The 25,257-nt window shown below is 39.0% G+C and overlaps 1 protein-coding gene across 1 annotated transcript in view; it reads left to right on the top strand.

The window, feature by feature from the left end:
• Window positions 1-25,257, top strand: part of EDIL3 (EGF like repeats and discoidin domains 3) — a 378,557-nt gene that overhangs the window by 283,751 nt on the left and 69,549 nt on the right. The window contains exons 8-10 of the mRNA XM_067568453.1: window positions 11,023-11,178; window positions 12,366-12,510; window positions 16,314-16,498. Coding sequence (XP_067424554.1) covers window positions 11,023-11,178; window positions 12,366-12,510; window positions 16,314-16,498 — 486 coding nt within the window. The remainder of the gene's footprint in view (window positions 1-11,022; window positions 11,179-12,365; window positions 12,511-16,313; window positions 16,499-25,257) is intronic.

A 25,257-nucleotide genomic window follows, 5' to 3' on the forward strand; every position in this document is an offset into this window, starting at 1 on the left:
GTGATTAGTACCATTGAAGTCAATGAGATTATTCATGACCCTGATCCAGGAAACCACATGCTTACATTTAAGCAATGAATACTTCCACTGAAGTCAAGACTGCTCACATGCTTATAGTTAAACACATACCTTTAGGAAGTTGGAGGGGGAGAAGCTAATAGTGAGTGCAGAAGAGGGCTAGGGCTGATTATTATTATTACTGCAGTGCTTAGGAGCCACAGTCATGGATCAGGACCCCATTGTGCTAGGCACTGTACAGAGAAAGTAATAGATGGTGGAAGATGCAGTAGCAGAGATGGGGAAAAGCTTTGCTGGATCTGGGTCCAAGTGAATGAGGCAAGAGGACTTCTGCTCATAGAGCAAATTGGAATTAACAGAAAATATCAGTGTATTTTCCTAAATTTTATGGAAAATGCAGAATAATCCCTACAACAGTGTCTCCATATTTAGTTCCCTTGGATCACCCTCTTAGCATTAAAAGATTCTTTTATATTTATTTTAGTATTTCATATACATGTAGGAGCTTGGATGTTTGCCAGGATTTCTCATATTATTTGTAGCACAATTGTGTAAAGAAAATGTTTCCTTTCCTCTACACCTTCACCCCTTTCTTTTCTTTTTCCTTGTTATGCATGACAATGAAAAATATCAAAGATTTCCTGTTCTCAGCAGGCTCTTTTGTCACTTTTAGCATTGTTCTTTGTGAATTTTCTGTCTTGATATTTAATAGATCCTGAGTCAGCATTTAAGAATGCAGCACACTCTATAACATTGTCAATAACATCTTCATAAATGGTATCGTTTGGAGCATCTTCATAATAGATCTGTAAGAGGCCCACTGGCAATGCTCTCAAGTATTGGCAATGCAAAAGGCTGTTAAAGAGGTGACTGCCATAAAGCTGCTAACAATGAATGTGGTCCAGACAGTTGCTGAGCATCTGTAAATTTCTTTGGCCTTAGTGTAGAGTTATGGGTTCTTGGTGTTCTCAGGAACAGGCCAAAGGCTATGAAGTTGCTGATAGAGAAGAATCATTGTTCAAACTACATTTTCATTTGCACTACTAGTTCGAAAAAAACCAACTGTTTCAGCACAAGGTAACGACTTGTATCATCCAGGCATATGAGTAGCTAAGTTTGCAGTTGCATTTTCTCTAAGTGCTTCAATGTGCTATAGCATAGGTCTCTTATCATGTTTCTCTTTCATACATATTGTACGCCCTGTAACTGTTCTCACTATGTTAAGGCCAAATTACCTCTGTCTGCCTACAACATCCACAATGACATCAACATGAACTATGAGACTTGAACTAAAAGTTTTTGCATTGACTTCAGTGGGAACAAGATTCAAGCCTAAATTAGGATGCCCACTTCTGCAGGTGGATGGTCAAGTTGGCACTTCAACAACTAAAAGAGGTATTGGGACGCCAAATAGCTTATTTCAGCACCCAAATGTGAGAGTTAGGTGCACCCATTTGACAATTGTATACTTGTCAAAATCATGTATCGACAGCACAGGAAGAATGTTATTCACATTTAATTTTACAATATTGAAAGCTACAGAAATATCACCTGCCACATTTTTGTTCCACACCTGTGGGAGGCATAGAGAAAGGGTTGGTATTCTAATCTGCTCTTTTCACAGCTTGCAGAAATGATCAGCAGTGACATAGTGGATTGTGATGACGTTTAAATTGTTGTTGTTAGGATTCAACATTAGGCACCCTTCCTTCCACACGCAAAGCTCAAGTAAATTGGCTTTTCACAGAAGGTCAAAATGGAGTTGGGAGGGAAAGGAATCCTTTCCCAGAACTTGGTGTCTTAGTCAGCAAGGACTGTGTAAGCCCTTAGCCTATGAGTCAGAGTAGCAAGTGGACATCTTATCTACACTGGCACTTCTGTCATTGCATTACCATTGGTGCAGCTTCACCATGGTAGCAACAGCTGAAGTGGCAGTGTAGACAAGCACAAGCATTTTAACTATTTAGAGTCTCTAACTCTGCTCAAACCAGGTATAAATGCCAGTTATTTAAAACACAGGCCACTGCTGGTGTCCTGTCTACACTAATGCTCCCAATATTGCTACCACCAGTGGGGCAGCTCAGCTGGTAGTGCAGTCGGAAACTTTAACAAAAAAGCAAGTGCAGGTAAGGCCTGTGAACCTCCTACCACACAGGTCCTGCTGTGCAGCCTCAGCGCAGTGGATCCACAGATGTTAAGCTGTGTTTGTGGTCTTCTGTGTTGTCAGAGCGAAATGAGAGTCATTCTGTCTTGAGAGTGGTTGTTTCACTTTGCGTGCTGGTATGTTTCCAGTTCTGGCTCAGAGTGATGTCTTCCCTAGAACTGACAGGAAATTTTTTCATCAAAATATTTTTGATATTTTTTTAATGTACTGATATTTTCTAAAGAAAAAAATTCAGAAATTTTTTGACTTGGGAAATTCTGAAAATTTATTTTGAATTTTATTTTATTGGATATTTTCCATTTCTATACCATTATTATTATTATTGCATTGTTTTTGACAGTGTCAAACAGTTTTATTTTTATTTAAACAAACAAACAGGATTCACTTTCATTAAGTGAATAAGACAAGATCTTTCAATCTGTTTTAAGTAACATCCTTTAATGAGTTTACAAATAAAATAAAATAAAATATTTCAGTTATTGTATTATGCCAGATCATATTACGTCAGTAGTAGTAGTGAATATTACTTTGTGGAAGATTAAAATATTTGGTTGTGTTCCCATTCAGAATGAAAACAAAATTCTAAAAAAATGAACTCTCCCATAAAACGGATATTCAGTTTTGACCAACTGTAGTCTTCACAACTATATGGGGTAGAAACTAGAAGTGGTCACATACATTTTCACAAAAAATGTCTTTGAAAAAGTGTCCCCATTTTTCATCAGAAAATGTTTCCATCTGTCTCTACTGGAAGGTTTGTTTATTTAAAAAAAAAAAAGAAAAATCAAAACTTCAATCTCTGGGAAACTGATAAAGCCACCAGGGATGGGCTGCTTCAGTGAATTTTTTCATATTGGCAACACTCAAACCCTGTTTTTTGTATAAAGAATAACTAAAATTAGTACAAAATACAATCAGCACTGGACTAGATGGAAAATTATTTATAACAGCTTTCTATTTAACCAAAGCAGGAAATGAAAATCTGCTATAAACTGTTTTTATTAGCAATGAATTTCACAAACCATTATGTTTCCAATCCCAGGTAACAAGACTTTGTGGGAATTTTAAATGAATGTTTCCTGTGAATTGAGACTAGAAGTTTGGTCCAAACATATAGTCTAAACAGTCTTATGCTTATGACTTAATACTGTTATTGCTAATTGTACAATAACAAGTGAGGGAAATATGAGCAGGAATCCTGGCCAAGAGCATTGCACATGTTTTCCTCCTGGAGGCAGCAAGTTTTCTCCTCCTCCTTCTCTACTTCTGAATTTAACCATGTAGACAAGGCAGAATAAACATATTTGTTGGCAAGTGCAGGTTTTCTGTATGTTGAGTTCGCCAATATTTGATCCTGGATTGCAGAAGTATATGATCTTTAAACTGATCCCATTAGACATTTCTCCTATTCAAGCTTCATGGAACAAGCCCACAGTTCACCATCTCAGACCCTAACAGAGATAATTTGACCAGCCAAAAGAGACATAAACAAGATAATTGAAACAAGATAAAAGATAACTGAAAAAGAAACATTCAGCTATTCAGAATGTTGAGCTGGGTGTCAAAGGAGGGAAGAAAAGCTATTCAGATTTTCCTCTGTTTATGTCGTACATAACAAAGATTTTTAGACTGCGAATAATACCTGGAGAAAATGGATTCCATGCTTGGGATTCTGTATGTATATTGAACTCCTTACATTTTACATGTCTACTGACAGTTGTAATAAATTATACAGCAGGATAACCAGTCCCTTGTGTATCCCAAATCCCAAGGCCAAAATTGTAAGTCAGATCTTTAATGGTGTTCCTAGCAGCCATATCCACCTTAAGTACTGAACTTTGATGAATGAGCCAATAGCTCTCATTTTAAAGTTAACAAAGATTAGGGAATTTAAGATCTATAAAGAAATCTGTCATCCGTAACTTTGGAACTTAAGACATGAGTCACACAAGCATAACCTAAGACTTGAGATACCATTGAAGTATGTATGTATATATGTATATGCATGACTCTGTGTGGGGATCACTTTTAGCTGCCATAACAGACAGGACTACAAAAATAATTTATTTTTTCCACATGGAGGATAATGATCTCGGTTTAGTTCTCTTTATTAAGGCAGAGTGTGACAAGAAACTACATCACTGAAGTATTAACAGGTTCTTCTTGAGGTCCTGATCCTGAACCCACACACATATATGGGTGTGTAAGCTTACTCACACTTATGAGAGAAGTTACACACACATCTTGGGGGGTCACAGGATTGGAACCTAAATTTGTTTTCAAACTTTGTACCAGTTATGTTCTCCATTGTCTGTAAAACTTGATATTTTCTTTCTGATGTTGCAATTTTCAGGCAAACACTGTTTTTTGAATGGAGCTCAAATTAATGAGGCTGGGTTTTTTTGTTTGACAACATCTTTAACATAGATACCTCAGTGTTTTATTCCGAAACGATTGTGTTTATGCATCAACATAATCAAAGATATTAGTGCACCTGTGCAAATAGCATGATCATTAATTACTGCTTTAGAATCAGCAGAAAGACCAGAAAACATGGCATCTGAGGAAATAAGCACTGATCCCACAATATGCAGACCCATGGGGATTAGGGTGACTGTGGCTAAAAGAGTAAAAGGGATGAAAAAATTAAAGGTTGAGTGGGATTTTCAGAAGTGTCTAGGGGAATTAAGTGCCCCAATTCCCAAGAACCACAGCCTTGATATAAGGAGGCTTTGAGATACAACCCTGTAGTGGGAGCTTAACTCAGACACAATGAGCCAATTCTCCCTGCTTTCTCCACACTTACTCCACTGTGAATCAGGATTAACTTCACTGAAGACAATAGAATTAAACCAGTGTGACAGCTGGTGTAAATGAATGGAGATTCAGCCCTGATGCCTCCAGGAGAGTAGACCAGACTCAACCCTGCTTCACCCTTGGACAAGTGTATAGTGTTCACCCCCTGTCCCCAGTGCAAGGTCATATCTCCTGGCCAGTGCACAGTAAAGCACAGCATAGCTTTGACCTCACCCTACTTCATCCCCCAGCTCTAGGAGCTTCTGACTGTTGATCTTGTTGCAATTAAAGGGCTCAAGTTAGGTTCCTATCCCACAAATTGTGATTAGACTGCTCAATAATTATTGTATCAGGGCTAGATTGTGCAACTCTGACATTATTGCTCACTTACTTATGCAAGCAGCCTACTTTTTAAATGGAGTTCAAATTCACAAGGCTCCTTTTCTTTGAGATCTGTGGAGTCTTACTTGTGTGAGTAAGTCTTCACCAGTATAGGTAAGGACTGTATGACCTAGCCACAAATGAGCTTTTCAACTAAATTGCATTAACTAGTCACTTAGCAGCAGATTCTGATACTTACTAGTGTTGACCAGTACCTTATTCAACAAGTCTCATCAAGTGCTGTCCAGCATGAGTAAGGATGGCAGAATCTGACTCATAATGTTTGAGAAACAGAGGAATTATTCATATATGCCATATTATTTATAGGATTGGGGCCCTTTGTTCTATATCTGGGCCAATCCTGCAGCTCTACTCATGTGAATAGTCTTATTGGGCTACCTAAATGAGTAAAGACTATGGAATTGACCACTTTCCCCTGTTCTTAGTAATTCTTCAGTGGCAAAGATCTAAGTTTCCATAAAGGGTTTTCTTCCTCCAATCTCTATTCTTCAATAGTCTGAATTTCTTTCATCAGAGTATTATTGACTTTCCATCATCCTTGTTATGTCTAGATACATATACTATCAGTTTTATGCTTAATTTTCTTTATGCCAATAAACTCCTGTCTTTTTAAAATGTGTCAAATGGCTGTTCTTATCTTAATGCCTTTCATCTCCTTATTTATTGTAACACACAAATACGCATATAATTAAAATGTATCACATTATTTCCTAGGTTCATGCTTTATCTGTATCGCTAAAGCCTAAGGTATAACAATCAACTTGAGTTGTTTTTCTTCATGATTACCACAAAGAAGTGAGGTTTTTAAAAAGCCTGTAATGCTAAAAGAACTAGTTCACATTCCATATATTCCTCCAGCGGAGGGCAACAAAAATGATTAGGGGGCTGGAGCACAGGACTTTTGAGGAGAGGCTGAGGGAACTGGGCTTGTTTAGTCTGCAAAAGAGAAGAGTGAGGGGGGATTTGATAGCGGCCTTTAACTACCTGAAAGGGGGTTCTAGGGAGGATGGGGCTAGCTGTTCTCGGTGGTGGCAGATGACAGAACAAGGAGCAACGGTCTCAAGTTGCAGGGAGGGAGGTCTAGGTTGGACATTAGGAAAAAGTTTTTTACTAGGAGGGTGGTGAAGCACTGGAATGGGTTACCTAGGGAGGTGGTGGAATCTCCATCCTTAGAGGTTTTTAAGCTGCGGCTTGACAAAGCCCTGGTTGGGATGATATAGCAGAGGTTAGTCCTGCTTTGAGCAGGGGTTGGACTAGATGACCTCCTGAGGTCCCTTCCAACTCTAATATTCTATGATTCTATGATTATGAACATTGCTTCCTACCAAAATACACTTAGTAAGAAAGCTTTCACCTACTATTTAGTTATAGTTACAGCGCAGTTGTAATATTTTGTATTTTGCTAAGCCCTGGCTTGGCAAATGTAGAAGTCATAATAGAACTCCAACATTATGGGCCAGTTTCTTTTCTGCTGTAATTTTCTTGACTTAATGGAGTTATCGCCATCACAAATTTAGCTCTTGGAGATTTTTATACACATGAAAGCTCTGGGGATTTCAAAGTACTTTTCCCCCTCTTATGGGTTTTCTCAGTAGTACCGAGAGACTGTATGGACTTAAATCAAGCATACTGTAAAACATCTGATTTCTTGTTTTTAAATGTGATTGATAAACTGCATGAAGCTCAACACTTTGAAAGCCAGTGCTCAGTGGTTCAGAGCAGAAACGGACCCAGAAAGCCAAAAAAAAGATTGTTTGTTAAAATTTAGGACTAAATAAAAGCTTTTATTTAAAAATCCATGGATATGGGGATGGGTGGATGAGTGTGTAGCATAGGGGAGCAATTACTTTCTTAAAGTATCTTGGTCAAACATTATTTGAATTCCATAAGTAAAAGCAAGTAAATCTTTTTTAATTAGGCTGGGTAATGGCATGGCTAAAGCTGTCATTTCTGGTCAATTGGTCAATTAATTTCATTTTGGGGTTCACAGGAGTGTAATGTTGAAAGGTTGCAGTCATGGATGCTATTAGTAGCCATTTTTCCTCCAGCGTTATGGAGAGGGGTAGCAAAAAACTGTATTTTGTTATATTAACATTTACAATGTAAATCATTGGAGGGCAGACTTGTACAAAAAGGTTATATTAGAATTAGAAAAAAATCATCTGTAAAAATTTGTGTGAACAGTAAATGCAATTGGAAAATGGTCAGTGATACTCAAGTGGCTCTTCAATGTGTCTCCTGCAGCTTTTTTCAACACATGATATTAAAATAGTTTGATTTTAATTATTAACCAGTCTAAATTATTAACCAATCAGGATGCTTTTACTGTGTTACTAACCAATTATCAACTTGCATTAAGTTGTTAACTTACTTGCTGTGAGAATATATATATATATATATAAATAAATGTTGATCGCTAATTTGTCTCCTGAACCACTGAGGACTGAGTGTCACTTTGAATAACAATGTCAAAGGAGATATCATTGGAATTAACTTGTTTTCTCTGCTGTTACCCTGAACATTAATTTATGCTGGGAGTCAATGGAGCTAGGAGGCAAGTTAGCTATAATTGTCAGACTGGGGGTTAGGGTTGGGGGTGGGTTGTTTGTTTGATTTGATTTTTTTTTTTTCTGGTAAATATTGCAGAGTTAGGTGGCAGACAGATCGTTTTCATTTGTGCAAGTTTAAGATTTTCCATTTACAGAGTGAAAAGTATAATAAATCATCTTTGTTAGGCAGCCTCTTGTACTAAGATACCACACTAAACTAGACTCAAATGTACTAAGCACAAATCCATTTTGCCTTAATTGGGAGACTCCTCTCAGTATAATTGTCAGTCTCTGGAGTGGACCCTTTAAATGGATTTGCTGTTTTATTGTTCTTTTCAGAAGGATGTGAAAAACCTGAATTCCTGTACTTAAAATTTGATTGCAAACATATTGGGCCTGATTCTCCTCTTGCAACGGTTTTATGTTGGTGTAATTCTGTAGCGTTACCATTGACAATCATGCCTCTGAGCTGTAACTTTTGGGCATTTGCTTCACCCATCGGTTATAAGGATGTAAATCAGGTATCCATCCACTGAAGGCAAGGGAATTACGCTGGTGTAAGAAAAGGGCATCTCACTGATTGTATATGTGTGTGTATAATAGATATAAAACCTTCCAGGGGAAAGTTGTATAAATGTTTATCAATTTGTAATTTGTAATAGCGAGAAATGAACCTTGCAGTCTCTCAAAGGAGAGAGAAATTGGAAAGCCAAGTGTTACACTTAGAGAGAGAGAGAGGGACAGCTAGATCTCATCGATTTGAAATTGCCTTTTTTTCCTCCTGCAGATAATGAGTATTTGAAAATTTCAAAACTTTCCAGTTTAAGAAGTCTTAAATGCACTGAATCTGTTACATTTCTGTGGTTTGTCTTCAAAGCTGAAGAAATCTTGAGCCCTTTGGTTTAAGTGCATGCAGTTATATTTTTTTATTATTATTATTAATTTGTTTTTGGTGTTGTAGTGCCTGGGAGCCCCAGTCATGGACCAGGACCCATTGTGCTAGCTATTGAACTAACACAGAACAGAAAGACAGTCCCTGCCTCAGAGAGCTTACAAACTAAATAGACAAGTCAGGCACAGAGAGAGAGAAGGGGTGGAATACACAAGCAGAGTGAACAATGTGATGGCAGCAAACAGCATGTTAGTGCCCCAATTTTTCTCTCTTTTGATCCCTCTCTTTAGGTGGGTATACTTAGGAGGGATAAGCTTCATGGGGGAAGGGGGAGGAAGAGAGAGGGGGCATTGAAGGGAAAGAGAGAGAGGGCAGGGGAGAAGAGGGTAAGAGGGATAGATGTGAATTGACACTGAGGGGAAGTGACTGAAAGGGAGGGTAGGGCTTGAGCAAACAGCTGATTAGCACAGAGCAGAGAAAGACCTGTCAAAACTAGAGAGAGTTCTCCAGAGGGCTAATAGTCATTGGTTTGGCTGCCTGTCTCTACTGCCTGGAGGTTCTGGCTGGCTCCTCTTTGTTGCTTTTTCCAAAGCCCACATGGTGTGAGGGAGGGCAGGGGAGATAGCATGGGGATGCTAGTGCCCTTATTTTGAGGGTCTCCTGTGTACAGTTCTGGGTTTGGAGGATACTAGGGGGTCCCATTTCTCCCCTCCCACCAATGCAATGCAGTCCCTGATTTGGCTGCTTCTGCTGCTTTCAACTGGCATCTATAGCCACCCTAGCACATCCAGATGTGCAAATGTACTAATTTTATGTCCTGCCACTTATAGGTCTGTAGACCCAGATGCTACTGGGCTAGACAGTGGCCACATTATTGTGAAATGAGGGAGTGAAGATGCTCAGAAGCAGGGACACATTCAGACTGTTTTGCCCCATATTCTTCTGGGAGCACATACCAGAACGGGTGCTTCCCTGCCATTTGAAAGGGGATGCACTGGGACAGCCCCACTGGCTGATGGGGGTGGGGAGGAAGACGAGACTTACTTCCCCAAAGGGAGCAAGTCCCAGTACAAGACTAATGTATTGTCTGCACTTCCCCAGCTGATTATTCATTCTTCCCTTGCCTTGCACATTCACCCTGTGACTCAATGTGTCAGCGTGACCAGATAGCAAGTGTGAAAAATCTGGACAAAAAGTGGGAGTAATCGGCGCCTATATAAGACAAAGTCCTGAATATCGGGACTGTCCCCATAAAATCAGGACATCTGGTCACCCTAGTATGGCAACACTAACATTTGTAAAGATACAGCTTTGTCTAAATGTCATAGCAATGCATAACGACCTCAACAATCTTCAAGAAGATCTCAACGGTCTTCAACCGAATCATGTAGTTCAGTTGCTATTGCTCACCCCTAAGTTTTCATAGTCATTGCGGTGATGACCATGTGTGTATTTGGTTTGTGAACATAATTGTCTCCTGGTTTTCATGTAGTTTTGGATCATGAATATGTGAGGCAGAGTTAAGATTATTTAGGTAACTTGAAATCTCCAAACTTCCTAATCAATTAGTTTGTGGTATAAGGGCCAGCTCAGAAAAATAAATTGGGAAGGTGAAATCCTGGCCTCATCGACGTCAGCAGGAGCTTTGCCATTGATTTCAGTGGGGCCAGGATTCCACTCGGAGACCTTAGATCAATCTGTTTTCAAGCAGGAAAGTGTCAAAACACTGTTTGGGGTAGTTGTTGTTGTTTTTTTTTTTTGATCACCTGTATGTTGGAAATGCCTGTTCTCCTTTGCTTCAGACTTTCCAGAAAGTTTTACTCTGGCAGAGGATCTTGCAGTGAAGATTCTGGGGATGTTTAAGTGGGGGTCAAAATCAATCTTCTAATAGAATGGAAAATTAAACCTTAGCTGTGGCCCCATTTCAGCATCTCCATAATATATTTATGTGTACATATACATGTGTATTAAATGCACATGCATATCCACATTCACAAATAATGCAGTATTCAAGTTTGAAGGCAAAAAATACATTGTATTTTTTCAAATACATGATAAAATGAATGCAGAGACAATCACTCAGAATGCTACAGAATGAAGCATTTGGGTTTTTTTTTTTATTTGCTTGAACAACAATTTAGTGTCATAACAGTAATTGTATCCCTCTGATGGCTACCGATGACATTGTATTATTACTTCAGATAAACCTTCAAAGGAAAATGAGAGTCACTGGAATTATAACCCAAGGAGCCAAAAGGATTGGAAGCCCAGAATATATAAAATCTTACAAAATTGCATACAGTAATGATGGGAAGTCATGGGCAACATACGAAGCAAAAGGCACCAATGAAGATATGGTAAGACTGAGTTACTTTTATGAAAATGAAAATCCCAAGGTATTTCTGACTTCTGAAAGCAAAAGGGTATCTCTAGGAGATGAGGATAATTGTCTAACAGAGAAAGCAGTTTGATGCGTGTTGCCTTGCTACGTTTTCCAGAAAAAAAAATACATTTCCACTTTGTCAGCTAAGACTTTCTTATGCTTTAATTGATGGTTCTATAAACACTGTGTCCCAAGGCTAGAATAATCCTGTTTATTACACTTAACTGATTTTCATTTTAATTAGTTTACCAGTAATTACTCATGACTGTTTTCAATTTAGTTTTAATACATTGGCAGATTGATGTTAACCCTTGAAAGCATAGAACCCATTCATCAATGCTAATCTCTGCATTGCAAAAATGGTATCGTCCTGTAAAAAGGATGTTTACAGTATATAGTTAGAATTTATTTTCATATAAAGTCCTGCATACAAAGCAGCACAGAATGTCTTACTGTGAGAGGTAGGATAGAACTAAGGCACTTCACAGAATTGGACTTAGACTCTGTCATGCAAGCAGAGGTAATATTGTGTTGAAAAGACAATAATGAGGAAAGCAAAGTATCTTGTACAATTACTCTAGATGTACGAGTATCTAATTATAGTGAAGAGACAATAGAAGAATCCTTACGGGCCTGATTTTACTCCCATTGCAATCAATGGAAACTCTCCAGCTGACTTCAGGGGGAGTTTGACCAGGGTCCTAAATGAGGGAGGGAGAAGTAAATGTGAAGCAGTGTTAATAATTGCAGACTAAAGTGAACAGGGACATTTTAATACACAAGTTGCAAGGAAGATATGATTGTAGTGTATTACTAACTGGAGTGAGAGAGAGAGAATATTTAGGCTCCAATTCAGCACGATATTTAAGCACATGCCTTACTTTATGCACAAGTAGTCATACTAAAGTCAATGGCAATACCCACATGCTTCAAGTTATGCTCAAATACCCTGTTCAATCAGGCCAGATTGGGCAGCATAAATGAAGGAGTAACCTCTAACTTGTGGAAAGTCGTGAAAAGCAGACAAACAGGAAGTGAAGACTAGAAAAGGAAAGCGGATAAATTATATGAGTCCATGAAGATAAAGTAAGGATCCAGTTGTCATCCTAGTATCTTTTGAAATCTGTGATATTTATTTTATTTTTATTTTTTGGGTAACAGGTGTTCCGTGGAAATGTGGACAACAACACTCCCTATGCCAATTCTTTCACACCTCCAATAAAATCTCAGTACATCCGACTGTATCCTCAGGTTTGCAGAAGACACTGTACTTTGAGAATGGAACTTCTTGGCTGTGAATTATCAGGTGAGTTTTCCAACAGCACAACAATGTCACAGCAAAAAAAAAAAAAACAAAAACCCTTTGTTCCTGTAGTTTAGAATGATCATTTCTGGTTATAATTCCATTGACATCTGTGGGGGTTACAACATGGTTGAATTTGTTTCTTTATATTTAAATTACATGAACAATAGGGTGTATATACTCCAGAATAGATTTTTGTACGTATTGATCACAAATTATTTGTAATTTGAAATGAGTACAGAAGGCTGAGGTGTTTAATGCCTATTTTGCTTCAAACCTCACTAAAAAGATAAGTAGTGACCAGATGCTTAACACAACTAAAAATAAACACAGGAATGGAATGCAAATCCAAATAGAGAAAGTACAGGTTAAAGAATATTTAAATACATTCAAGTAATAGAATCATAGAAGATTAGGGTTGAAAGGGACCTCAGGAGGTCATCTAGTCCAATCCCTAGCTCAAAGCAGGACCAACCCCAACTAAATCATCCCAGCCAGGACTTTATCAAGCCACACCTAAAAAATCTCAAAGGATGGAGATTCCACCACCTCCCTAGTTAACCCATTCCAATGCTTCGCCACCCTCCCAATGAAAAAGATTTTCCTAATATCCAGCCTAGACCTCCCCCACTGCAACTTGAGACCATTGTTCCTAATTCTGTCATCTACTACCACTGAGAATAGCCTAGTTCCATCCTCCTTGGAACCCCCTTTCAGGTAGTTAAAGACTTCTGACTCCCTGTTCAGTGTCCTATCCACTAGACTATGCTGGACAGGCACTGTATAACAACCCAGAAATTGCAAGAGTTTTGTAGTTGCAGGTGAAGAACTTTCAAAGCAAAATAAAATACATTGTGCCTGGTTGTTTTTGATGAAGTTTGATTTGATTGAGATTTGTTTTTGGCTTTCCTACAGAAACTGTGATTGTATCTTGGAGCAAAAATAAATGAACTAGTGAGCCAATATAAACCCTCTCAAGGTTTGTTGAAGCAAAGGTTATAGCACATAAATGTAAAGCTCAACCTCTATCTGCTCTCTGCAAGAACTATATTCCTTTTACAAAATCAGTAAAACATGTAAATTCCTTATCTGTCAAAAGAGATCAACTTTTCACCACAGGGATTGCTACAGTAAATTCATTTTGGAATGACTTTTACATGGCTATCTGTTTTACTGTACAAACAATAGTCATCCAACTCCCATATGATATATCAAAACAGCCTGAGTTAAATAATTCTTGGTCCTCTAGTGACATCAAACCCAGATTCAAAAATTAAAAGTTAATGCATTAATCTCAGTGCAGCCCTTTTCCAACATAGATAGATTTGAAAGTAAATAGAAAATCCTGTCTTAGGTGCTTCAGTGTATTAGATTTTTCTTTTTATGTTTTCCATTTCTGGAACCACAATTTAGAATAAGTCCTTGCCAGAATGACCAGGAATTGTTTTGCTCAAAGAACTGTGAAAGCTACTAAAGTGAATTTATTTCAGTGGTCTAATGTCAGTTTCAAGGTCACCATTCCTCAGCACTATTGTGGCAGTCTGGGCTCATCAGAACAACTCCAGCCTCAATTGGGAGCCAAGTATAATGCATAATATATGAAGTATAATAATATAAAGACAGACTAATGCACTCTAATTCCAGGTGGTTTATCTTAAATTAAGATGCACGTTTGGAGGTCTGGGGGTTTCAGAACTGATCTTTTTTTTTTTTTTTTGATGAAACATTTATTTATATTGAAAGAAAATGTAGCAAGATCAAAAGATGGACCTTTCTTAGGCCCCAATTCAGTAATGTACTTAGGCACATCACTAACTTTAAGCACAATAGTCCTAACTAAGCAGTATCATAAGCATGTTTTATATGCCAACAAGAACTTTCTACTCCAACCAGCTATAAAATGTACATTTATTTCTTTCCCTGGCTTTTTTTCCCCTGCAACCCTCTGCATTTAGAACCAGATTCTGCTATGCTTGCTCATGTTGAGTAGCACCTTTATTCAGTCAGTGGTCCCATTAGTATTAATGTGTCTGTTTGTAGAGTAAGACACTAATTGCTGTGAGGAAGGGCAGCAGGAACTGCCCTTCACTTTTGTTTTATATCATCATATTCTTGGATTTACAGTACACCTGTTTGATTTCTCAAGTGGGCTGACTGAAAGTGAGCACTATAGACCACATTCATATTTTCATATCAAGAAACACTGTTATTTTTCACAAGCAAAGTTTTAAAATCCCTTCCTTTTTTTTTTTTTTTTTTTTTTAAATTCATTAACAGATACATATGGCAATCAAGACAGAACATTGTCTTTGCATTAAAATAACTGGCTTGCTCTGCTCTTACCACTCTTTCACAAACTCTAGCCTAAGGCAAGACAAACATAGTTATAATATCTGTAGTCTTCTCCTTGCTGGTGGTATATGGTTTTTTGGCAAGATATCAAGTTATGAAAAGGTACAGATGTGATTGGTTCTCGAGGAATTTTTATCAGCACTAGTATCATTAAGAAATAAATACGTATTTTGTGGCATAACATTTCCTTAGTGTTGGACACTGCTACTGTGGGACATGGTATAAGAGTACAGTAGAATATATTAAATGAAACAATGATTATGTGCTGGATAGGAAGTAATATAGGTACATGAGGCTTAGACTAATGAAAAGCAGAGGCGGAAATCACCTTTTTTTCTTTACTCTAATAAGTGTGTTAGAAAATATTTTGACTTTTCTATCTTGTTTTCAATTCTTTCAATATGAGTTATAATAAAAAGCTTTGAATTGGCTATTTTGGTTTGTTTGCAGTTTCCCCCAAAGACATTCCTGAGTAGGGCTCTTTCTGTAGGAATTGCTTTATGGGCCACTGTACCTCTAAGGGCAGCTCGTCATCAACAAGAGCCTTTACCCAGTGTTCCTCTGCTCTAGCTGGAGTGGGTTTCGACAGCCTAGGTTCTTAGCTACTAACTGGTGGTGCCTCCACCTGATTTTTTAAGGTAGTGAGGAGCCCAACCATACCTCCCTATGTGGTTTTGACTATCCCCAAACAGGTACTTCTCCTTATGACTTTCTCCTACATATACTCTTATGACACCTCTGTAACAGATAAACCAACAATCCCAGTACACTTTATTTACAAAGGCAAATACAGAGGAAGTGATTTGCAGTGGGTACATCAGCAACACCATACAACCTGCAAGTAACACTATCTTTAGGGTGGATTTCCCTGGATTCATGAGTACAGTTTATTACACACTAGTGGGTGCCATAATGTGGAGGAACCCTTTGTATCTTGATAAGTTGTTGCAGGCAGGAAGGTGTTAGAGTGCAGTCAGGGGATGCCTATTCACCCAGAGGGCTAACCTCTCTTCTGCAGCAAGAGGTGTTACAGTAGAAAATGTCCCCACGGTGTTGGGGTGCCTCCTCCGTGTTTCTAAATGCAGTTGCTCTCTCCCACTGTAGTTTGGCAAACCTCTTTCAGGGCAAAATAGATAATCCCCCTCAGGCAGGGAGAGACAGTCAGGAAATCACTCAGACTCCCTGAGGCAGGATCATCCTCCTCTCATCCCCCTCCTGTTGCCTTAGTCAGCCTTCCATCCCCCAGGGTTCATCTAATCATAAGGCTCAACATCCCCACTCTTTTTTGGCAAGGTGAACACACTGCAGCTTTCCCCATCTCTCACCTATCTGGCAACAAGCCTGGCTCCCTTCTCATCAGACCTGTTAATCTAGGTTAAACCCCAAAAAAAGAGAACCTAAGCCACTTCAGGCAATAAGTAAATAGTCTTATGGATTCCTTTTCACTTTTTCAGGTTGCTCTGAACCACTAGGGATGAAATCTGGGCATATACAGGACTATCAGATTACTGCTTCCAGCATCTTCAGAACACTCAACATGGACATGTTCACTTGGGAACCTAGGAAAGCCCGGCTAGACAAGCAAGGCAAAGTGAATGCCTGGACTTCAGGCCATAGTGACCAGTCACAGTGGTTGCAGGTAAAGTTTCACTAATGTTCTTAGTGTCTGTCTATCTTCTATATGTACTGAAGATTTTATTGATTTAGATTTAAAGCTTGCTTTTTCTCACCATTGTGTGTAGGGAACAACAATAGTGGAACCAGTGTAGATCAGCTGCCCATGGGCGATGAGGCTCCAGAAAGCCTGCATCCCCTGTACTTCACCGTGCACTGCTTAATTGTTGTTGAATATGTGTCACTATGCAGAAAAGCATGGTGGGGGTGGGTCTACAAACTGAAAAGTTCCAGAGGGGTAGCCGTGTTCGTCTGTACACAGCAAAAACAAGGAGAGTCCTGTAGCACCTTAAAGACTAACACATTTCTGCGGACATAAGCATCTGATGAAGTAGGCTGCAGCCCACGAAAGCTTATGCCCAAAGACATTTGTTAATCTTTAAGGTGCTACAGGACTCTCGTTTTTTCTACAAGCTGAATTAACCAAACCTTCCCCTCCACCCATTTATGAAGCGCCTAGCAGCTATGAGTATTACGACAGCTAATGGACTCAAATAGTGGCTATGGAGTTACTACACTGGATGTTTGACTGTCTGTTGAGAGAGATTCTATTTCCCAGGTCTCGCAGAACTCCTTGTGATTTCAAAGCCCATTTACTTGAACTTTGCATATGGTGAGCAGATTTGGCTCCTCAGAGTTACCTTAGTCTAACTGAAATTATTCAAAATTACTTTCCTCTAACACCATTGAATCTAGTAAGATTGATTCAACACATGAATCCATTTTGAAGCTGTCTACAAAGGTTGTTTTCATTCTGAAAGTGATTTATAGAAGTTACCCGTAGGCTAATGGGAAAGATAGGCTTCCATATGGTGATTTGTTGCTATTTGACCAGTCATTGTGACATTTCCTTTTTTGAACTGTTGTATATTGCAGTGTTTTGAGTCAATTGCCAGTTTGGAAAGGAATCTCAGCATGAAGCCTCAACAGCTCGAGAAGTGTGCTACTAACCCCTTGCCATTTTTTCACATATAAATTATGACTTAGCATTTTTACCTATGTTTGCTAAGCAATTTAGCAATGTGATTACGATCTCCTCTTTAAGCTTATACACAGAGGAAAGAAGCAGTGACTGCCTTGTCTATTTATCATTTGAAAAATTAAAGATATCTGGATTTGGTGAACTTTTTAAAAATATTCTGTCGAAATACGGTCATGTTTTAAGTCCATTTTAGGTGTTTTTCAGGAGGAAGTGATTACTGTATTTTGTGATGAAGGAATGGAAAAGAGTGCCTCTCCACCAAAAAGAGAGGCAAGCCAGATCTGGGGTAATTTTGTCTCCGTTGCTGATCCCAGGGAGCCAGTGACATTCAGAGACTATAAAGAAATGCTCTGTGATGTATTATTCTAACAAGGGTGACAATGAATATGTAGTTGTCTACAGATGGTTAGGAAGCTACAAAACAGAAGAAACGACAGCATTTCTTATTTTCCAACATTTTCTGTTTTGTTCAAAATGCTTTTTCCTGTGTCTATTTCTTCCGTCCCCTCAAACTAGCTTGAGTACGCAAATTGATTCACATTGCATTCATTTGATTGATAGCAGGTTTTCTGTCCAGTAAAATTCATGTCTATTTTTTTTTCTTGTTAAAATATGAAAAAAGGGCCTATACAGCATGTTACATTTGGAAAGGAGTGTTTTGGGTTTTTTTGTTTTTAATTTTTATGATATGATTGAAGAACATTTCATGGAAACATGACTATTTTCTTTCCTTTAACTTAATATAACATGCTATGGATGACTGGAAGTTGTTATATTTCTGGTACTTTTCCTAGAGAATGCTAACTATGTTTCGGTAATACCGGAAGCATTAAGCCATTTGAGTTTTCCATGCATAGACTAGTTGTTATTTTGTATTGCTGTCTAATGCCTTTGAGTTCATATGCTTCAGTTATTGATGTGCCCAAATACTTCAGGTCTAGATAATAGCTCTGTAGAAAGGAGGATATGCCTATCATTTAAATTTGTCTCCTCATTGTTTCTCTCTTTGCTGTTAGCCCCTTTGGGAAATTTCCTTTATACTCATCACATTGTAACCTTTTCACAATGCTGCTTTCACAGAATCTAGTAAAATCTTATTTGTAGGAAAAAATGTATAAAAGTAATATATATATTTTTTTCTCAATAACTACATGTTGTTATGGAGGCTTCTCCTAGCAACTCCATAGCTAGAGTTGTGTTCTAAAATGTGCTTAAATTGAGGCATAAATTCCTGTTTTTCTCTAAAGTAGTTAGCCTGTCAGTATGAAACGTCACACAGTATTATCTTTCATGCCCTTTGAATTTTCTGTGCAGTCTTTGTTTTATTTATCTTTTGTTTTTATTTGGAAGTTTTTGAAATTGGGCTCTGGCTGAAATTGGTCTTTGTCCCTTCAACCTTTCATTGTTGATTGATGTCTTTTAAAAATATTGTGCAGCTACATAAATGTTTGTAGAAAGACATATCCTGAGTAGATCTGATGCAACTTGTTGTTGTTTTGGGTGAACTAATGATTTTAGGATCATTTTTAGCCATTATTCATCATAGCTGAAAGTTTATGTTCCAGTGGCAGCCAACGCATTTGTGTAATATGCATACACTTCTTTTTGTTTGCTTTCTATTGTTGTTTATGGACAGCTGTTGATTCATAGGAAGTTTGGGGTAAAATCCAATGATAAAATTTTCTCCAACAGCACCTGCCTTTCTGACCCTCCACAGGTGTGCTCCCTAAAAGAACCCCAAAATAAATATTTTTTTAAAAAACCCTTCCACCTGTATTTAAGTATTTTTAAAGCTTGGAAATTTAATATACAAAAACTTTGTTGCGAAATAGTAAGGGTTGCTACACACACAATACACCTGATGCTAACCCACAAAAACAAGGAAATGAAGAATTAAGCCACCTACTAGTACATATACAGAATTCCTCCACCTCCAGGCATGCACTTTATCATAACTACAACTCTTGTACATGCACTGTAACTGTAACTCTGACCACATGGGGTTGCCAGCCTCCCAGCAAAACTCCCATATCCATAACTAATTATGGGAGAAAGTAGTTTGGTAAAGTGATGTGGAGTAGGTTGGTGAAATTCAGTGGCCTGTGTTACCAAAAGGTTAGACTAGATGATCATAATGGCTTCTTCTGGCCTTAAAATCTATAGATCTGTGAATGCATTAATACTCTCCAAGCACCTTCAAGAGGACTTCTGTTTGAGTTAAAATTCTGAGTCTTGAGTCCCTTCTTATGTTGTAAAGACCACATTTAGATGCTATAGGAAAACAACCTATTTCAAAGCCATGCAAGCATGTCTGTTAACTTGCTTTTCAATAACTTCGACGATCTCTCATTTTCTCTCTTTATTTGTGCCCACCTCAGCCTAATGGAAACACAACTTACTGGTCTAGAACACCATAGTCTATACCCCTTGATCAAGACTGAGATCAGAAACTTTCCACTCATGAACATCTCTCTTTAAGGGTTTTAGAGAGACAAGGTGGGTGAGGTAATATCTTTTATTGGATCAACATTCTGTTGATGAGAGACAAGCTTTTGAGCTTACACAGAGCTCTTCTTCAGGTCTCTTTAAGTTACCCATATAACAGTAATCTTAATAAAAACAAGATATATTAAAAACAGAGAAGAAATGGTTATAAAACAAGAAATTGTTTGCTAAACATATCTTATGTAGTCTTATGTAGACTTCTCATAACATCTTTTTAGCTTAGTTACAAGCAGAAAAGAAAAAGGAAATAGCTTATATCCCTTAAAAGTATTCCCCTCTCTCTCACTTCTCCGATTTGCCTGTCAACATTGCTTGCTGCCTAGATACTAACTCTTCTTGCTGTTTCCAGAGATCTTTTTTACCTAGTTTTAGTGACTGGGTCAGCTTGCAAGTTCAGACATACCACCATTGATTTGGGACAGACAACCCCACTTTCCAAACTTGTTTCCTCCAGTTATCTACATACACAGTATGGTTTGCAGTTTGACTTTATCTAGGAGATGGACCACTGAGAATACAAAGACTCTTAACAATGCTTAATGGCTGTCTGTCAAAGGATTAGTGACCAATCTCAAAGACAACATTTCACAGACAAGATCTCTCAAATCTCTGCCTGTGACAGCATCTAGCAAGCCTTCTCTGCCCCCTGCTGGATTCATTGATGCCTCAACACTCCTTGCTCAAGAAAACCCATTCCAAACAGGCTACCAACAAGATTTAGTCCTTCAAAGGTCTAGAAGGATCAGGAAAAGACTCTGACCATTTGGGAATCAGTAGGCCAGTTAAAAATGCTAACCTGCTTCTTCTCAGGACAGAATTGGTCGAGACTGGGACAGTGCTACCAGAACCCCAGGGCCATTCCTTCAAGCGCCACAACTAAGTGCTTGTGTTTGAGATTTTGTTTGTTTATTTATAGGCCCACACGGTCAAGTTCTGAGTTTATTTTTTATTTAACTCTAGAGGCTGCTGCTGAGTTTATGGCATGGGCTACCCTGCTGTAAGCAGGCAGCCAAAACTTGGGGACTAAGACAGTGAGAGCATGCAGTACCACGCTTAGCCCCATAGGGAGTGCTACGGTGCATCATTACTTGCTACACTGACCCAGCCATTTTCTATGTTGTCCAGATTAGCATTTTCCTCCAAATCAACCCATACCACTTATTTTCTGATATTATGAACTATGAATTAAGGAAGAGGTCCAGACCCTCTTTCCCAATAACGTATTGTTAATCAAGATTAATTTTTTAAATTGCATTTTCTTAATTCTGTTAAATATAAATATATTCATTATTGTATTTGAAAATATTCAAAACAACTTAATTATTATAAATAGGGCTCTACTTCCATGAAACTTATTTTCTGTGCATTTTGCCACAAGGCACATGAAGGGTTTTCTAGCTTGATGCCCATGAGTGATGAGCCTTATACAATTTATTCAGTTTTACACTGTTCCCATGGAGCTCTGATGTATTAAGAAAAAATTGTTCCCTCAGAAATAGACTGGAGCAACAAACCATGTCATATTTTAATGTCTCTCATGTTGATTACATGTGAAGGAATCAACTAAGCATGATCAGAGAGAACACTGATTTTGATACACAGCAGATTGCTTCTAGAGATTGATAAAATGGAATCCCTGTTACGAATTAGCTTTAGTTATACACAGATTTTTGTTTCATACCCAATTACAAACAATAATATAGTAGGTTTTGGATTAGCATTCTCCTTCCCCTCCATCCAACATTGTCTCCAATATCAGATGTTGTCTTGGAGCTTTTGCACCAATATGCATAGGTATCAGTTGGAATAACTCTTAACTTTGCTTATGCTTTCAGCATAATGCAGGACCACTATTTTTACCTTATGAGAGCCTAATGATGTGAGGCACAGATGAGTCTTGTACAAAATAAGTTATCAATTTCGTAGATGTTATTTTCTGCAAATATAACACAGTCTGATACTGTTTTGTCCAAATCTAGGATCTATGTGTCTTTTTTTATAATGATTTTTTTCTGTTTAGTAAAAGATTTGCATATTCATTTTCTAAATAATCAAACAAAAGGTATATTGTTTTTGATTTGTTGGAACAGGCCAATGGTCTATTTAGTTTGTTTTATTATATCTTAAAGCTGGCCTAAGTGGCATCTGGTTATTCCCCTGGTGTGGGGGAATCTTCAGGAGCATAAAGATGGTATAGCCAGCTCTATGCCACACGCTTCTACTTTTCCCTTGGGTAAAGACTATGGATCAGGAATGGGGAAGCAGCTTGAATAGAGTGGACTGAGCGCTAATGACTGGCTGGTTTAATGTCCCGTAGGGTGCCAACACAACCCCACATAAATTGGAGCAACTAATTCTGGAATCAAAATGCCTTTGGCAGGGAATTGGGAGACTGCAAAAGTGGTATACAATCATTTGTATACAACTCCTGTGTCAAGAGAAGCTCATCTGGACCTGAGGATTAGAAGCAAAATATCTTCCTGCCCCCATATATAATCCGTTTGTCTGAATTGTGACTATTGACAGCTTTTGTAAACAAATAATCTTATTATTCATATAAGGGCCAGATCCTCAGCTTCCATTCCTATGGTATAGTGGAATCTCTGGATGCTAACAAGTCAGTATTTCCAATTCTATATCACTAGCTCCTCTCTTAGCAGGTAGGCCAGAGATATAGCTGAATACAATGCACTCCCTCTCAGCCCATGGTTGGTGGAAGGGTCTCTAGGTTGCTCTAAGTAATGCTGGGGGCTTAGCCAACTCCAGGACATCCATCCTTCCTTCCATCCAAGGGTTTTATACTTCTGCCCATCACGGTAGTATCTGAAAGCCTTCAAATCAATAGTAATAGTGAAGTCTCTAACAGACTTCCTGGAGTCACTGGCACTTCTCCCTTTTCAGGGTCAAAACTCTATCTGGGGTAGGTTTTTATTCTTCTTTCCCTCCCAGCAGGGAAGAAGAGAAGGGTTGGTGAGGGGTTGGGAGTAGAAGAAGGTATTAGTATCATGAGAGTTACTTATTGTGGAAAGTATCTCTCAAACAGGAAGGCCTTGCAATGTTTCCTAAAGAGGGTCATACTTAGATTTGCCTAAGCCATGGAGTCTGTGGGCAGCTGCATTCTGTACTAACTAGAGCCCATGCATTATCTTCACGTTCAACTTCAGATAAAATAAACTTTAGTAATCCAGTCCAGAGGTGACAAATGCATGGATTATTGTGGACAAGTCCCAGGGATGGATGAGGTTTTCGAGCAAGACGGAGGTAAAGGAAGACATTTTTGGAAACTAATACTATCTGGTCATCCAGGCTTGGGGAGGAGTCAAACAGACCTTGGAGGCTTCTCACAATTTAGATGAATGGAGCCTGTATGCCTTCTGTGCATGGTGAAGACGTCCCTTGGCCAGTTTTTTTAAATGTTTCCCCTTTCTGACCAGCATTGCATTCTCAAAAGCAAACTAAATGTGGTCTAAATTTTGACTAGTTGAAAGACTGAACTCAAAGGATTTATCTAGGGGGCATCTGCAGGGTCTATTCTGGGTCCAGTACTAGTAGATATTTTCATTAATGCCTTGGATAATGGAGTGGAGAATGTGCTTATAAAATTTGTGGACGAAACCAAGCTGGTTGCAAGGAGGAGAGGGTTAGAATTCAAAACAAATTTCATAAATCGGAGTATTGGTCTGAAATCAACAAGATGAAATTTTATGAAGTTAAGTTTAAAATAGTACCATTAAAAAGGGGGAGAAATTAAATGCACAAAATGAGAGATAACTCGCTAGGCAGTAGTACTGCTAAAAGGCATCTGGAGGTTATAGGGGTTTGCAAATTGCACATGAGCCAACAATGCGATGCAGATGCAAAGAAGGTTAATATTCTGTTATTGTATTACCAGGAGTGTGTTGTGTGTATGACATGGGTGGTAATTGTCCTGCTCTACTCAGCACTGGTGAGGCAGCAGCTGGAACATTATACCTAGTTTTGGGCACCACACTTTAAGAAAGATGTGGACAAATTGGAGAGAGTCCAGAGGAAAGCAGCAAAAGTGATTGATTTAGAAAATCTGACCTATGAAGAAAGGTTAAAATAGGCTTGCAAGAGAGGTTGTGGAAGGATTGGAGGATTTTAAGAACAGGTTAGAGAAACCTCTCTTGAGGATGGACTAGGTTTACTTGGTCCTGCCTCAGCATGGGGGCGGGGGCTGGACTGACCTCCTGAAGTCCCTTCCAACATTACATTTCTATGATTCTATCACTTCTGTCTTTCCTGGGTTCACGTGAGTCAGCTGCTCTTCACCCAAGAGCTGATCTCTTGTAGGCATTCTGACATTTTAATAGTGGTACTGGCTTTATCTGTTGTGAATGAGATATGTAGTTGAATGTAGTCATCAGCATACTGTTGGTGGCTAAGCCCATGGTGTCTCATCATTTCTCCAGCAGTCTCATGGTTAGCTCCAGAATTGAAAAATATAGAGATCGTAGACCTAGCTGCCTCTAACCCCCCAACTCCTCTGGCCTTGTGCCCATGGACGCCAGGGTTGTAGAATTTTTGTTGGTGTTGGGAGCGGCTCCTGGCCAGGGCCAACGTTGTGGGAGAGGGCGGGGCCGGAAGCGGGGAGCAGCCACTACACAGCACTGCTTGGGGCTGGGAGCAGCTCCTGGCCAGGGCACTGGGCCCATGTGGGAGACGAGTGGGGGGGAAGGGGCAGGGCGAGGAGGGGGGAGCAGCTGCCACCACGCTGCTTGGGGATGGGGCCGGTGCAGAGCAGCTCCTGGCCAGCTGCTGAGTGTGTCCAAGGAAGGGAGGCAGAATGGCCAGGCTGCACCTGCACGGCCCACTGCACTGGTGGCTCTGCGGCCGGCTCCCCAGCAGCACAGAAATATTGGTGGAGTCAGGCCCACCATCCCCAATATTGGTGAAGCCCAGGTACCATGGGCCCATTTAACTCGCCTCCTATGCCTGTGGCAGGTAAAGCTTAGCTGGATCCAAGGATCTGGCCAGTAAATGTGTTAGGATTTGGTCCTTAATTTCCAGAGTTCAAAACCTAATTCTGTAAATATTGTCATCTACCAACATGTGCGGTAGAACTGAAGATTATAATAGAACATTAAAAGAAAGCACATAGCTTGTTTATGATTGTCCCATAATAGAGACTTTTAACACATGATTCATTTTTTAAAAATTACTGTATTCTTTGGGTGACTTTTAATGGTCTCATTGTGTCAGGAAATTTTAGTTTA

This window comes from Emydura macquarii, unplaced genomic scaffold (assembly GCF_026122565.2).
Source record: "Emydura macquarii macquarii isolate MOO-44397 ecotype Brisbane River unplaced genomic scaffold, CSIRO-AGI_Emac_v2 contig_2897, whole genome shotgun sequence".
Taxonomy (NCBI): Eukaryota; Metazoa; Chordata; order Testudines; family Chelidae; genus Emydura; species Emydura macquarii.